General features: G+C 41.2%; 2 protein-coding genes and 1 non-coding gene across 4 annotated transcripts; 1 reads left to right on the top strand and 2 right to left on the bottom strand.

The window, feature by feature from the left end:
* Positions 1–1,795: 1,795 nt before the first annotated feature.
* LOC120034356 (ribosomal RNA-processing protein 7 homolog A-like) lies at positions 1,796–3,860 on the bottom strand. Its single transcript, XM_038980877.1, has 7 exons — positions 3,773–3,860; positions 3,187–3,329; positions 2,909–3,034; positions 2,675–2,798; positions 2,431–2,528; positions 2,141–2,348; positions 1,796–1,968 (listed from the first exon to the last, which is right to left on the bottom strand). The coding sequence occupies exons 1-7, from the start codon at positions 3,831–3,833 to the stop codon at positions 1,883–1,885; spliced, it is 846 nt and encodes a 281-aa protein (XP_038836805.1). The 5' UTR covers positions 3,834–3,860; the 3' UTR covers positions 1,796–1,882.
* An 829-nt stretch (positions 3,861–4,689) lies between these two features.
* LOC120034255 (polymerase delta-interacting protein 3-like) lies at positions 4,690–11,033 on the bottom strand. Of its 2 annotated transcripts, none has more exons than XM_038980758.1 (10): positions 10,913–11,033; positions 10,029–10,135; positions 9,156–9,574; positions 8,770–8,832; positions 8,528–8,602; positions 8,099–8,326; positions 6,396–6,473; positions 6,119–6,248; positions 5,893–5,959; positions 4,690–5,712 (listed from the first exon to the last, which is right to left on the bottom strand). In XM_038980758.1, the coding sequence occupies exons 1-10, from the start codon at positions 10,978–10,980 to the stop codon at positions 5,505–5,507; spliced, it is 1,443 nt and encodes a 480-aa protein (XP_038836686.1). In that variant the 5' UTR covers positions 10,981–11,033; the 3' UTR covers positions 4,690–5,504. The 2 variants fall into 2 exon arrangements, with proteins under 2 accessions (XP_038836686.1, XP_038836687.1); XM_038980759.1 differs by having other exon boundaries at positions 8,770–8,829.
* Positions 11,034–11,700: 667 nt separating this feature from the next.
* On the top strand, positions 11,701–11,855 carry LOC120034628. Its single transcript, XR_005474068.1, has one exon. It is a non-coding gene; the product is annotated as a U12 minor spliceosomal RNA (small nuclear RNA).
* The last annotated feature ends 4,296 nt before the right edge of the window (positions 11,856–16,151 follow it).

Here is a 16,151-nt window from a genome sequence, read left to right as displayed (position 1 = left end):
AAACAAAGATCTCTTGGTCCTCCATCTGCTGCAGTGTTTCCCAACCCTGGTCATTGATGATGCCAACAGTACACATTTTCATTGTAGCCCTGACAAGCACACCTGATTCAACTAATCATCAAGCCCTCAATGAGTTGAATGAGGTGTGTTTTGTCCAGGACTACAACGGAAATCTGTACTGTTGGGGTACTGGAGGACCAGGGTTGGGAAAAACACTGATTACTGAATCTTGCCTCTCAGGTGTACTTTTACTGCTGGGTGGAAATCTGCACAGAGGAAGAGTGTAAACAACATTGCTCCATCACCTGTGAGTGTTTCAGGTCCCTATGTTCTACATTCACCCTAACACTGTGAATTGGGTTATTTCATCCAATAGTCATGCGGTCTCATCCTCCTCCATCCAGCACCTGATGGTGAGGGCGAGGGAGTCTGGCTCAGATCGAGTCGCCCAGTTAGTCTCATTTGGTCCTGTGTTGTTGGGTCAGAACAGTTCTGAACAGGAAGGGAATCATAGTGATCTGAATATAGGTAAGCACATTCCAAATAGGGGAGAGTGGGGTAAGTTGAGCCATTTTTCTTTTTACATTCAACATCACTCTGTCAAGGGAAATGTAGTATTCTTTCTAACAAAGATATCTACTTATTTTAGGATGTGTATCCCTGGAAATAATCTGAATTAATTTAAGCGTTAGTTTTTAAAACATAGCTTGACCCCGAGTAGTTGAGCCACCTACACATTTCTGTACTGAATTAAATACCACCATCTTTTTAAAATCCTGTATATTTTTCCCAAACACAATCACTCTTTGTCTTTTAATCAATTTAAGCATATTTCAACACAGGCTTAACACCTAACGTTGTACTTTTTTACACATACCAGCGATAATGCCTTGCATTATGCCTGGGAAGAACTCTTACATTTTCTCACTTGCCTTTGGCTCAACTTACTCCAAGGCAAACACTTTTACTATATTAACCCACACAACTACAACAATGCACTTTCATGCTAGGCTTAGGACCACATATTGAAGCTTATAGACTCCAACTGATGTATAGAACAGTATTTAATGATCTATTTTGGTTTAGATCCAAGCATCATACAATACTTTTTTGGACATAACTTGCTTACCTCTTTTTCCATGTGGTTTCTTCCTTCAGACTCCATGAAATTACATCTTCCTAGTTTCTAGGAAACCATACCCAAAATGTCTAAACTTACCCCACAGCTCCTGTATGAGTGGAATGAAACTGACACTAACATTTTCTCTTGCTGGCGGCCCTCAGCATTTCAGGTGTCAATGTATTCTGTCACGGTCATCTGTACCTCCATCCTGTTCTTCCTCCTGTTCTCTTCATGGTCGATGAGTTGTCAAGTGGCAGAAAATGACGTGGAAATGGAAACCAGAAACAATGAGACTGGCCTACAGGTTGAACAAGCCCAATAAAGCACCTCTATGAACACTTTACAATTGGTATTCATTTCAACTACCATTAAATACCTTCACTGGCCATGTGCATTCCAATGCATAACAAATGTACATCACATGTATTATGCAGCCAGTTTGCCTTTGACACTTTGGTAAAGGTCACAAACTGAGTACATAGCGCTACAACTGAAAGTAAAATATCAGATATTAAAGCCTCCTATCCTACAGCCCCAGAAATAGCAGAATACAAGGGTGTCTGTTGGAAAACGAGAAGTGATCCTAAGGTATTGATTCACAACTTTTGAATCAAATACCAATCAAACTTGAAGACTCCATAAATTACTGTATCAGTGACAAACAAGACTATACAGAGTAAATTGATATTTATTGTCATCAATGGTGTGATTAGGTGGTTTAAAAAACAGGAAGGTGGGGAGAATCTCAGAAAACTTGATTCAGTAAGGTCGGAACTTCCTCTGTGCTCTTAGCAAAGCAATTCGCTGTTTGTCCTCTTCAAACTTTTTCCTCAGTTCAGCGATGTCTGAAAGAGAGAATAACCCTTTTCAAAATGCAGAGTGACAGTAATATGAACAAAGTTAGCAGTGAAGCCAGAATGACTGAACAAAAAAGTTAAAGTTTTGCACTAAAGAATAAAAGGATTTCACCACACATTGTGCTTCTGTTGTGATCAAATGACTAGAACCATAACTTACGTTCTTTCTGTGTGTTTCTGTGCTGCCAGGTGTAGAAGTTCATGAGCTCCTTTCGCTTCCTCTTTCTGCTCTCCTTCTGCAGAGCTTTCTGATTGGATACCTCACTGTGGGGGCGGGTCTTGGTCCCGCTTTTACCCCTGGTAACTTTTACCCAGCCCTCCTCATCCTCCAGCTGCTCCTCAGCCTCCTCCTTTTGTCGCTCTGCCTCCTGGGTAAGAAAAAAAAAAAATTGTTAACAGAAATACGGTACCTAAATGAGTTGAGATTGAGATACAGGGGGAGAATTTGACCTCTTCTTTTCTCTTATCGTAATCCTGCATGAAGGTGTCAACTGCCTCCTGTAGTTTGTCTGGCTGAGCAAATGACTGCTTGTACTGATGAATCCATTCTAAAGACAAAGAAACAAAGCGAGACAAGTGAAAGGCATGTTTAATACTGTATTCAATATGGGTGAAATGTCTTTCCAATTTTATACATTCTGCCGATATTTAGAAAAGACCAAGCATCTAGAAGAGCACTTTAAAGCTCACTCACTCTGTAGACCTGTCCACACAGGTCGCTGCTCTGTGGAAACAACCAATGGGACATCATGGGGATGGGACTTCACTGCTGTAATACTGATGGCCTTCTGAAACACGATGTAACCCACTCTGAACCCCTGTAGGGAATGGAAACAGAAAAGGCTCAATACTGAAAAGGTGTCCATAGGCACTTCAATAATCAATCTGATCTAAACACCGAGCTTCGTTGTCCGGATTCATGGCATACCTGTTTTTGTGCTGGTGTGAAATACTTAGCCAGCTTGGGTCCTGAGTGCTCAAAGGAACCTGGCTTCTCCCTCAGCTCCACAGACTGAACAGGACCAAACTGAGAGAAGAGCTCCTTTATGACACCCTGAAAGACAGCAGAAAGAGATTAGTACTTTTATACCTTATTTGGCCACACAGCTGTAGCACAAACATTTAATTTTTCTGTAGACTTGCTAATAGTACAACAATCACATGCACACTGATTGGTAATTGGCAGTCTTTACAAAATAAACGTACCTCAGAGCAATATGGGGGAATGTTAAGGACAAACAGTGTTCTGTCGAGGGGTCTTTGTGTGGTTTTCTCTGCTCGCACCCGGTGCTCTTTTACACATATTTTGTGCTGAGCAACACTGTCAGTACTGAACTGTAGAGAAAGCACTGAGAAGAGTGGTTCAGTCAAAATACAGTCAAAACAGACAAACATCTGTCTAGGCAGGTCCTAATACATTGTCTACAACTCCAGGGAGACCCAGAGGTTACTAATGGCTTCAGCCTGAGAGTAAAACATAGTAGACAATCGTTGCTTAAGCTACATTATGTAGTATTAGGGAATGCAGTCCAAATAATATACAGACATCAAGTTGACCGATTTTAATCGTTAAACACCATAAGGCACCAACAACATCAATACTCATGTGTTTACAAAGTTTGGTCTTGAAGCAAGCTTAAATTGAGTGTTCGACATACGTTGTGGAGTTAGCTAGCTAGAAGCAAGCTAGTGTGGTTGAAACAGAATGAGATCATGATCGAACTAACAAACACAAAATTATATATTTTAAATCACATTCTCCGTTTACGTGTGTTATTTTAGCAATGGTTACCTGTAAAACCACCTGGAATAACACAAGCCTGGTTGGCATGTTTCGTCCTGGACGGCGCCATCTTCTTTGCGACCTTTCACACAGGAAGTAGAAATGGATTGGTTGTAGTCTAAATATGCTTAATACAAATCCCCCCACCAAAAATGTTAATCCTACTTTTTAGAGGATCTAGCTGTCTCACAGGGGTTCTCAAAATGGGGTCCAGGTGTACTGCAGGGTTCCGCGGCCAGATCTCAACATATATATTTAACATTTCATTAAAAAAAAAATGGATATTACTAACAGATTATACGACTTTTGGCCAAGGGATCCGTGGAATAAATGTAAAGTATGTAATAGATCACTATGTAATAGTATTTATCTACAATAGATGTCCTTAGCCCTGGGCAACATGGGCCAAGGGAGGCTCAAGGATATTGGTATTCACAGTACGCCACCATTTATACATTTTTAAACTCAATACTATTCCCCAATTAAAGCTTTAAAACAGCAGTTTGCTCTCTGCCTCATGGCAAAATGTGTAGAATTGCAGAATATCTTTAAAGCTGGAACAACAAAACATGTCTGCCCCATGACAAAATTAAAACTGCTACATTTTCCCTCAGATGCCAAAAGCAGGGTCTTTTAAATGCTCCTTCCCAGGGCCTGGGACTTGGTTCGCCCAGCAATGCACAGCAGACAATGTAAAACTCCTTGTAAGCCCTTTTTTTTTTTTTTAATTGCACTCGTGTTGTAATCTGTTTATGAGGGGGTCCCTGATGAATTTGCTATCACAAAAGGGATCTCCGGCCCCAAAAGGTTTTGTGAACCCCGGTCTAGCAGACAAACATAAAGACACTAATGCAAAATTATCAAAATTCTATTGAGAAATAAGGATATGAACCAATCATTTATATACACACACATCAATATGAACACATCTTTATAAAGCAACATATTTATTGGCAGTAATTAACTTGTACATAGATCTGACCTCACTACCATATCTTCATGACTGACATAAAAGGCAGCTGTAAAAAGCAATTTACAGACAGTTGAACATAAATTGAGCAAATTAGCATAACTTCTCTAAGCTGCGACAAAGCAATAGAGTCAAATAACAGCCACAAATAAGCATAGAACAACCTGAATGCCACAAAAAGGAGAACGGCAAACCAAAAACCACAATGGAATACGAGCATGTGTACAAGTCATTCTGAAATCAAACTTTACATCATGTCCAGTACAAGAACCACTGTTGCCTGTAGTTCACAGTACAAGTATCTTCATGAGTTCGTGCATCAGGTCATAGTGAGACCATCGGTTGGGGGGGCGCGACTCCAACCAGCACAAAACATCTCGATTCCAAGAGGGGTGTTCAATGTGAACTATTTGAACAGTTGTAAAAGTGAACCATGTGATACAAAAAAAAGAATACCTACAACTGTCCAGTTTATCCCCCCACCAAATTTGATTAAAACAATAAATGAACAAATCAGACTGCCTCACATTGGTCCGTTATGAGACATGCATCTATGTAGTACGCCACGGCTACAAATGGTTTTCTTTCCTAAAAATCTGGACGACGGCAACAGTGTGTTAATTTTAGATGTTACAACCTGCCAATGATCTGTCAAATTTATACAAATACAGTATCATGCTATTTGATCATCTCAGTAGATGTCTCTGTCAAACAGGAGGGTGGATGTATTATGTGTTGTGTGACACGTATGTGTGTGGATGTACTAGAAAGTTATATCTTAATGCGGAAGGCTGTGCACTGTGAACCGGGAGACTCTGTGGTAGAGGGGGTCTGGACAGTAGATTTGAACAGGGCCCTGAGGATGGTCTGGGGATCCACCTCAGGTGTGGGCTGAGAGGAGGCTGGACGACCCCCGGGGCGAGACAAAGAGAGGGGCAGACCCTCTTTCCTTCCACTGCCTGGAGTGTCACTGAGCCTCCTGTGAGAGATAAATAGGGGATTTTATGTGATGCTGAAAGACAACGTGCATTGCAATTGGAAAGGAAGAAATCATGCACATCGTGGACTACAATTTAATACTGGAAAGTTTGATTTGATTGCAACGCAACCAAGGGGGCAGTGAGAAATATGAATATAACAGAGACAGACAGAGACTTACAAAAGAATGGGCTGGTCTGAAGTGATGATATTCCCCTGTATGTGAAGATTGCACTTCATGGGCTGGCCTTGGGAAGAAAATGAATAAAGATTTAAGAAAGTAAAACCAATGCCTTTTCAGATAACTATTCATCATCACCTGCATCATTATCATGCATCATCGAGGCTGGTTCCCAAAAAACTCAATCAACCTTAAAATAAATGTTGCCCTTGCTGAAGGCCCGTACCATCCAGACAGCGGTTGTTGTATTTCCTGTAGGCGCTCACAGCGTCCTCCTTCCTCACAAACACCACTTCAGCCATCCCCACCTTCACCAGCCTCGCTCGCTTCAAGGCACCGCACACACAGAACAGCTCCTGTGGACCGTCACAAGAACACAGGAAAAAGGTCAGTTGAATGTGCTTAATGAGTCATGGCTGCATCGTAAGCAGGTCTGCAATTTACACACACAGCTAAAGAGAGAATCTAAAACAGCAGAGAACTGAACATCGTGAGGTACTTACCACTATGTCCTCTTCAGTGACACGGGGGTGCAGATTATTCACTGTTATTTTAGTCCCCTCCAGAGGACTGAAGGTAGGCTGGAAGGGGTGCACCAAAACATTTTACAGTCAAATACATATACAGCTCACACCAACACAACAAGCCAATGCTAGGCTTTACGTTAATCTATCATCAACAAGAGAGAAGTAGGTTGATTACTGACCCCAAGGCTAGCTATGCTGCCAACTGGTGATGTTAAAGGCCCAGTGCAGTCCAAAATGTGACTTTCCTGTGGTTTATATACATTTCAACACTATGAAGTTGGAATAATACTGTGAAAATTATAATGCCTTTTTAGTGTAGGAGCCGTTTGAAAAGACCGCTTGAAATTTCAGCCTGTTGAGGTGGGATGGAGTTTTGGCCTGCAATGTGACCTCACTATGCAGTAAATTAGTCAATAGACAAAGAGTTCCAAACCTCTCTGCCTATAACAGCTAGTTTTCAGTTTTCCCCTCCTCACTCAGAGCTCTCCCAGATAGTCCTGGCAAAATTCTTGCTTGAGAAATTGCTATTTGCTAAGAATAAATGTTTGTTTTCACACTAGGCACTTAATTGTTACCCAGAAATGATTTGATATTGAGATTTAAAAAACGGATGCAATTGACCGTTAGTCGGTTAGCCGCCATCAATATATTTGAACGGTCATGCTTATCAGTCTATAGTTTCATTTGCATAACTTAATGGAATTAAATTGCCGTGTGTTTTCATTAGTTCGTTATGCATCTTATTTATTAAATGCGCACCGCATACAGAGCCTAGTTTGAGCAGAATATCCCCTGTCGGGCATTGAGCACTCGCAGCTCCTCAAACAGCTGGTTGCTATCTGCTTGGAGTGAGACATGTTCTTATAAGCCCAGTCATTGCGGAACAATTCTAAATGCAATCGCGTGTTGGTGTGTGTCTACTCAAAAGAGGATGATTCCAGCTTTCTTTTACTACTATTTGTATTTCTTAACTCCTAATATGAAGCAAACTGCACTTCTTTCCAACCAGAGTAGCCGATCTGGCATGGTTAAAAAAAACAAGTGCACATCCTCTCCATTCATCCACCTTGCAATCTGAGCTGGTGGCAGTTACATGTTGAACACTTAATTGTTTGAAACCTGGACGCTTTCCTTCATATGAAAAAATGTCAATTCCTTTTACGCATGCAAAGCATTTTCTGTTGGTCACATAATTTTACTGTTTGGAACTAATTTAACCGCTTGTTAACTGGTTAGAGCAGGGGTGGGCATTGGTGTCACACTTTTTCTCCATCCCTAGCAAACACTGCTGATTAATCAAACTGCATTCTAAACTGAAGATCATGATTAGGTGATTATTGGAGTCAGCTGTGTTAGCTGGGGCTGGGGCAAAACTGACACCAATCAGGACCCCGAGAACTGGAATTGCCCACCGCTGCGTTAGAGAGATACTTCGAGATTTTGACAAGGAGGCCATTTATCTACTTCCCCAGAATCAGATAAACTTGTGGATACCATTTGTATGTTTCTGTCCAGTATGAAGTTAGATGTAGTTTTGCGAGCCAATGATAACTAGCATTAGCACAATGACTGGAAGTCTATAGGTATTTGCTAGCATCCCTACCAACACATTCCTATAGAGATGACCTTATGTAATCCATTGCTCCAGTAGCTGAGTGAAGGGACATGTGGAGACTGACCTGTGGGGGTGGAGGAGGCTGGGAGTTGGGCTCCGCTGTGGGCCCTGCCTGCCGGAGGGTCCTGGAGATGGGCTGTAAGGCGGGAGCAGAGGAGCGGGAGGCCCCCACACTAGGGTTGGGCCTTGTGGGTGCCACAGGCACTGGGGGACGAGGAGCGGTGTACGCATCGTTTTTGACTACTTTAGTGATGGGGGCTGACATTGAGAAAGGGCAGCCCAGGGTGCCAGGCTGTTGGAGAAAGAGAGAAAGCATTGAAACTTTTCAGTGAATGAATGGAAAGTTGAGAGTGAGACACCAATACAGCCAGTGTGGCAGTATTAAAGGGATATTCGAGTTATATTGAATAATAAAGAATTACAGATACAGATCATTTAGGGAAAAGCAACAGAAAGAGAGAAAAGTTAAGAATATCTAGCGTAGTCTTCGCACCCGTGACTGCAGCATATGGTTGCCAGTAGTGGTCTTCATCGGTTTGCTAGGGATATCATCATCACCTGAGAAAGACTGAGGGAGAGATGGTACGTTACTCACTCACATATGCATTACAGTGGCGTATGACCAGCAGAAATCAACCAAATTCAGTTGATATACTCTAAAGAAAATTTGAATAAATTCTGCCATCTAACCTTCTGATTCTTATCTTTTCAAAAACCTAAAAATATGTCTCTTACCTGGGAACCCCTGCTTGGCATGTTCATACGGATCCCACTTGACATCCCTACCGGCCTTTGCTGCTAAAAAAAAAAGTTAAATAAAATCATTATTCAGAAGGTGAATTAATATATTTGACTCTAAAAGCATGCAACCAATAACTAAATAGCAAATAAGCCTAGTTGAATTTTAAACTAATTTCTAATTAACTTCAGCTAGCAACTATGTTTGGAGTGAGGCTATGCTTTACCACTATAAACAATGCAAGAACTAGCATTTTCTCTTATCCGTGCACATCTTGAGCGACAAGTGGGTCAATTCTGTCTAGTAGCTAAGCCTGGATAATATTAGAGCAGATCCTGTGGTTACTATCACTTTGGAGCCAACTGTCAGCCTGATCACTTACCTGGATGGTTTTGGTGATCTTCATGGGTGCTACCATTCCTTGGCTTGGTGGAGCTCCAATGCTCCTCTTGAGGCTCAGCCTATCACGAGCATCCATCATCCTCTTAGGTGCACCCCCCAGCTGTGGCGTAACCCCAGCTCTAATGTTCATTCCTTGTAGGTTGGGGGTAAACTGCCTGGCATTTGCACTGGCAATGTCGTTGGTAGTGTGTATCTGTATCTGCTGCACATGTGTCTGTAGCTGTGCTGCTGGTATCTGCTGTAAACTCTGTGGGGTAACATTAAATGTATTCGGTCCTCCTTTCCGTGAGTTGATCATCTGTCGGGCATCCTGGACCCCACCTGCTCCTCCTCCGCCACGGATTCGGAAGCGGGCATCTTTCTGGCCAAGTTTCTCTCTGGCATCCTTCACTTGAAAAGCTGGAGGAAGCGAAAGCAGGACAAGAGTGAGCAGAAGGCAAAAAAACATTCCAATGTTTGATCTGACTTGCAAGAATGCTTAACAGAACATAATGTAGTCCAACAGTAAAATGTGTAGTTTGAAACAAAATATTATTTTGTAAATGGGGCTCAGGTCAGATCTCTTGAAGTCTCAATAAGCATTTTTCATGTCCACTTCACACAAAATCAATCCGTCAAATGGAATACATCCCTCTACTTCTCAATAGGGCAACAGGCAGGTCCTCACACAAAATACCTGCTTTAACTCTGGCAAAGGCTGGGGAATGTATTATTTCACCCATTACCTTGAGCATTGTTCCAAAAGCTGTTCAGAATTAAATAATTTTTTGAGTTCCAACAAAGTCATTCTGTTGAACATTTGATACTACTGAAAAGCTATTTGCCCTGCAGGCCAGGTCTGGTTTTTGGTTACCAGTTCCTCCTCCTCCACCAAGTCTCTGTCTGACATCTGTCATCCCAATTTTCTGTCGGGCATCAAAGGTCCTCCCGACCCCTCCAGCACCCCTGCCGAACATAGGCCTGAAAGACAAGAGGAAGAGGTCGACATTGGTAGTCAATTAGTTGTAGCCTAATCCTCCATGATCTAATATCCACATTTAGCAAAACACACATGGAGCGCGTATAAGACCAGCTATAGTATTTGATTTTGCCCTACATTCAGTATGGTTCTCTAGGTATACGTACTCAAAACGATATACAAAATCAAACACTATAACGTTAGCGGTTCTGATATGCGCTCCTTGTGTTTTCCAAATTGTGAATATTAGATCATGGAGGACTAGGCTACAACTAGTTGACTACATATGGCTCTAGGTAGAGGATCTACAAGACTGCCTCGCGCTCTATACCATATCTATAGGTATACTAACTAGCTACGTTAGCTGTACGTTGTTGCGTTTGTAACCATTGTTAGTTTATAACTAACTACCTAACGTACATTCCAGCGAACTGTTTACCTTATTCGGTTATTTTTTGGTCGATTATCAAATGCTGATAAAAAATGTTTTTACCTAGTTAGCTAACTAGTTAAACGGAGCCCTGATAAATAGCTAGCTGCGCGTATTTGGCTCATTGATATCAGGGAAATCAGTGTCTGCAGTGTAGCGATAGATATTAACGTTAGCTACATGACTGTAGCTAATCCAACTGCGAGTACAGGCCTTGAAAAAGGACCGCTGATGAACTGAAATAGCCGAGGCTTTCTGGAAATTGAATTTCTTCATTACGTTGAATGATACAACTCAATGTATAACGTTCATAAATTGCATTCAAACTCATAAATTGCTAAATTAATACCTTTTAATTGTTTCTTTGTTGTTGAAACCGCGTCGACGTATCACTTCGTCTAAAGAAATATCTTCCATCTTCTTTGACTCAAAAGCGTGAGTGATCGTAACTGGACAGAGAAAAACGAGAAGAGACTATGGAAGCCAAGTTGGATCAAAAATGGCGAACTCAATAAAATAATAGCTCCTTGAAAAACTACATTGTTGACACCATAATATAATTACGTATACAATTTAAATATATCTATGTTGTTTGAAATACCAATACAGATCTATTTTACTCTTACATTTGTTTAGCAAGATCTAAAAACCAGAGTGTATTATTTTAAGAGAAAATCATATTTTATATGGTTTTAAAGGCCTATTAGGTTATGTGAAGTGTCAATGATCACATCAATGCCATTGGTCATTATCAATTAACAAAACATGATACTTTTAACATAAAACATAAACAAATATAAATAAATTGCACAGCCTTAGAGACCTCTGGTATCGATTGCTCTTCACAAAGTAAAAAAAAAAACTGCCGAGGGTAAAATAAACGTTTTAACTTTCCCATCAACCTTTGCGCTCCAAATCGCTTGAAACCAGTGTAAATAAGTAAAGTCTCGTAGAAAAGCTATATTTTACCTGATTAAATTGAGGATTGAAAACGTACAATTATGTATCACATAATGAGCTCAGAAAATAAAATGCAACTGTAGGTTTATACTTTTTGAAGTGAACACCAATGGTAAACACCATGAGTGTAATAGTCTGCATACAGAGGTAAGTACTGCCCTCGACCATCGATTGGTTATGCCTTAAACTGATGAGTAAGGAAAATAACGACGCGGGGTGACGCCCGTGTCCTCGCCTAGATTTGCGAGATCAATTTTTGAACGGGTACAGGTCCTCCTGTTTAGGTGACTCACCTACTTTGTGAGATGCCTTGCGGGACATGGATCTGCCCTGACCTCTCATGTAAAATATAAACCTCTTTCGGGATACTGACACAAGGTTACACAGAACCAGAATGGAATTATATGTTCCATGATTGTAACGTACTATTACATAAAAATAGAACGTCAGGCATCTATAATAGTACTTACTGCACTTCTCCAAAACCTTTTTCAACATAAAGAACATCTCTGCCTTCTATTTCTCTAACCACGTTCCATCAGCAGTTTTTATGCGGGTAATGTCATACTGTATTTAAAAAAAATTAAGACAGAGTAGGCACATTTGCTATTTAACAAACAGTTTTTATGACAAAATTATTTGTAGTTGAAAATGCGATGAAAACACATTGAACTTCAGATTTTTATTTGGTACAGACAAAGTTAATGTTGTGTGCACTACGTCATCACGCTCTGATTTTAATGTTCAACAAGTCAGTGGTGGTGGAAACATACCCACTTATGCTGATTTGGGAATATATACACCTGTTGCCAATTGGATGGAAACCTAGTAATAACTACGTTTCCCTCCACAGTTTTTATATGAGTATAAAAACCAAATTCCTATGAAAAAAAAATATGAAAAAAATCCGAAAGCTGTGATGGAAACAGGAAGTTTCGGTACAATTGTATAAATGCAGACAGGTAATTTGTTCCTTTCTACATGGTAGGATCTTTTTTTGTTGGTAAAAATTAATTATGGGTAAAATGGCGGTGGAAACGCCTTTATGCGCAAATATTGATCTAATAACCATCATATCAAACTAAACTTGGGAGTGACACAAAGTCAACATGGTGGGTGCTCCTCCCACTACGACTCGGGAAACCATGCAGTTTATTAGGCTACAGATTAAATAATTTATGATGAATTTCACAGGGTGGTGAAAGTGCACGGTGATGTTGATGCTTCTTTCCAATAAATATTAAAATATGTCATCACGCCCAGATTTTTGTCCGTTTCTTGGAAACACCACTGGTGAGAAAATGTGCATATTTTCTTTATACGGATTTTTAAATATTCAAATGAAAATCTGTTGTCGATGGAAACCTACCGGTAGTTATTGACCATAAATTGTTTCCGGAATTTCCACCAAAACCCGAGTGCATTTAACTTTGTGCCACGAGGTGGCAGTATTGTATATATATTTACAAAACATGGTAGGCCAAACAAAAAGGTAGGAACACTGAAACCAAAATGTCACTATAAGGTTATAGAGGCATACAGAGCAGAGTGAATCTCCGTGTGTGTGTGTGTGTGTGTGTGTGTGTGTGTGTGTGTGTGTGTGTGTGTGTGTGTGTGTGTGTGTGTGTGTGTGTGTGTGTGTGTGTGTGTGTGTGTTAAGGGCATGAGTAGATGAGTAGATGATTTTTAACTGATCATTATTTGTCATATCATTTCCTTCCTGACCATGTGTGAGCATGACTAAGTATGATGCCTTGTATTAGTGTCCCATATCTGTATTTTCTCAATGCATGCCTCCCTCATCCATCCTACTGTCACTACCAGACCTACCACAGCTAAGTGGTAAAACACCTTCCCATGCAGAGCTGGACACAGGAAAAATCTGATGAATCAATGTGAAAGGTCTCTCATGTGGTGAAATATAATTTCAACCACAAAATTGTATTTTGTAGCCTCCTTTCCAGTCCGTAATGATACAAGGTTCCATTAATTCACCATAAAAGTCAGTAAAACGGTTAATTATGCTTCTCAGTCATTTCGTGGAGAGGTAATAACCAGAAGCGGTATAGATTCTAACCATCTCTGGTAGTAATAACCACTAAAGAGCAGTAGCGGTGCGTGGCTAAAATCACTGGAAAAGCCAAGCCAGAAAAAACGACAACATACACCAATGACCAAACGTATGTGGACACCTGCTCGTCGAACATATCATTCCAAAATCATGGGCATTAATATGGAGTTGGTCCCCCCTTTGCTGCTAGTGGCGCAGCGGTCTAAGGCACTGCATCTCAGTGCTTGAGGTGTCACTACAGACACCCTGGTTCGATTTCAGGCTGTATCACAACCGGCTGTGATTGGGAGTCCCATAGGGCGGCGCACAATTGGCCCAGCGTCATCCGGGTTTGGCCGGTGTAGGCCGTCATTGTAAATAAGAATTTGTTCTTAACTGACTTGCCTAGTTAAATAAAGGTTAAATAAATTAAATAAATAAATAACAGCCTCCACTGTTCAGAGAAGGCTTGCCACTAGATGTTAGAACATTGCTGCGGGGACTTGCTTCCATTCAGCCACCAGAGCATTAGGCCTGGCTCTTAGTCGATGTTCCAATTCATCCCAAAGGTGTTCGATGGTATTCAGGTCAGGGCTCTGTGCAGGCCAGTCAAGTTCTTCCACACCAATCTCAACAAACCATCTGTATGGACCTCGCTTTGTGCACAGGGGCACAGTCATGCTGAAACAGGAAAGGACCATCACAAAACTGTTACCACAAAGTTGGAAGCACAGAATCATCTAGAATGTCATTGTATGCTGTAGTATTAAGATTTCCCTCCACTGGAACCAAGGGGCCTAGCCCGAACCATGAAAAACAGCCCCAGACCATTATTCCTCCTCATCCAAACTTTACAGTTGTCACTATGCATTGGGGCAGGTAGTGTTCTCCTGACATCCACCAAATCCAGATTCGTCCGTCAGACTGCCAGATGGTGAAGTGTGATTCATCACTTCAGAGAATGCTTTTCCACTGCTCCAGAGTCCAACGGCGGCGAGCTTTACACCACTCCAGCCGACGCTTGGCCCTTAGGCTTGTGTGCGGTTGCTCGGCCATGGAAACCCATTTCATGAAACTCCCAGAGAACAGTTCTTGTGCTGATATTGCTTCCAGAGGCAGTTTGGAACTTGGTAGTGAGTGTTGCAATCGAGGACAGATGATTTTTACACTCTATGCGCTTCAGCACTCTGCGATCCCGTTCTGTGAGCTTGTGTGACCTACCACTTCGCAGCTGAGCCGCTGTTGCTCCTAGACGTTTCCACTTCACAATAACAGCATTTACAGTTGACCGGGCAGCTCTGGCAGGGCAGAAATTTCACAAACTGACTTGTTGAAAAGGTGGCATCCCATGACGGTGCCACGTTGAAAGTCATTGAGCTCTTCAGTAAGGCCACCACTGCCAATGTTTGTTTATGGAGATTGCATGGCGGTGTGCTCAATTTTATACACCTGTCAGCAACGGGTGTGGCTGAAATAGCCGAATCCACTAATTTGAAGGGGTGTCCACATACTTTTGTATATATAGTGTATGCGTTGTGATAATTGCGTTGTTTGTTCTATAAGTTCATATGCCTTGTGCTGGGATGTATACCTAAGGCAGAGACAATAAGAAGACACAGTGGCAGAATAAATTCAACCACTCCTTTGTTCCATCACAAAACCGGAGAGTAATCTCTGTCCGGTAAAGTCCACAAAGCATATTGCATGTAACAAACAATTTCATGACCTACAGCATGGTGAAGAAAGTTCACGTTTCCGACATTTTCGGACTACTAAACAACTATTGATTTAGAAACATTGACAGTTACTGCAAGTCGCAATGAAAACAGGAGCTGCCTCCACTATTTCAGCACCATTTCATCTTCGACATTTCAAAACCATCAAATCTCCTATGCTTAGTCTAATACAGGGACAACTAAAATATACCAAAAACAATTTAGTCCAATCAATGTAAGTTAAATAGGATGTGGCTGTCAATGGTTCTGATTTGTGTGTGTGTATGTGCGTTCATGCAAGTAGAAAAAACATGTTGACGCACCCTACTTGTAGAGAAACGCCAATGTCATCCTGCTCTCTTTCATGTTGACACTTGTATTTTTTGTTGCCCTAAGCTACATGGCTAAAATGCTTGCTTGCTAGCCTAACTTCCTTTCATGGGCAATGTTTGCTAGTTAACATTAGCCTTCTATATCTAGTTACAACCTACATATTGAACTTCCATCCTCTCAGTCCAGGGGCACAATGTATTTTATGATTGGATCAGAATCGCCGTTATAATCATATGGAGAATTAAGTAAAACCACAAGTCCAAATCCCTATCTTCATCCATGGACAATTTTAGCTAGCTAGACACCGGCGTACAACAACACAATGAGATGCAACAATTCAAGTTGCTGCAATTGATCAATAACATATTTCTCTGTGACAGGGGTGAAGCCAAATCCAAACTGGCTTCCCTTGACACTTTTTTGGAGTTTATCTCAGCTCTGATTGGCTATTATTTTATTTATCTTTTTTTTTATGAAGGGGGACCAAATGCCTGCTCGCTGGCTTCCATTCTATTCAATACTACGGGCGG

This window comes from Salvelinus namaycush, chromosome 41 (genome assembly GCF_016432855.1).
Source record: "Salvelinus namaycush isolate Seneca chromosome 41, SaNama_1.0, whole genome shotgun sequence".
Classification (NCBI taxonomy): domain Eukaryota; kingdom Metazoa; phylum Chordata; class Actinopteri; order Salmoniformes; family Salmonidae; genus Salvelinus; species Salvelinus namaycush.
The sequence above is the reverse complement of the archived record's forward strand: the minus strand, read 5'-3'. Positions and strand labels throughout refer to the sequence as shown.

Excerpts from the sequence above, each read along its gene's own strand:
- LOC120034356 (XM_038980877.1), bottom strand. The coding sequence starts at position 3,833 with ATGGCGCCGTCCAGGACGAAACATGCCAACCAGGCTTGTGTTATTCCA. Across the intron at positions 2,529-2,674 it reads TGTGTGGACAGGTCTACAGA|AATGGATTCATCAGTACAAG; the intron begins GTGAGTGAGCTT and ends CTTTGTCTTTAG. Across the intron at positions 1,969-2,140 it reads CAGAAACACACAGAAAGAAC|ACATCGCTGAACTGAGGAAA; the intron begins GTAAGTTATGGT and ends TCTCTCTTTCAG.
- LOC120034255 (XM_038980758.1), bottom strand. The coding sequence starts at position 10,980 with ATGGAAGATATTTCTTTAGACGAAGTGATACGTCGACGCGGTTTCAAC. Across the intron at positions 8,603-8,769 it reads TGCCAAGCAGGGGTTCCCAG|TCTTTCTCAGGTGATGATGA; the intron begins GTAAGAGACATA and ends TCTCTCCCTCAG. Across the intron at positions 5,960-6,118 it reads CAACAACCGCTGTCTGGATG|GCCAGCCCATGAAGTGCAAT; the intron begins GTACGGGCCTTC and ends TTTCTTCCCAAG.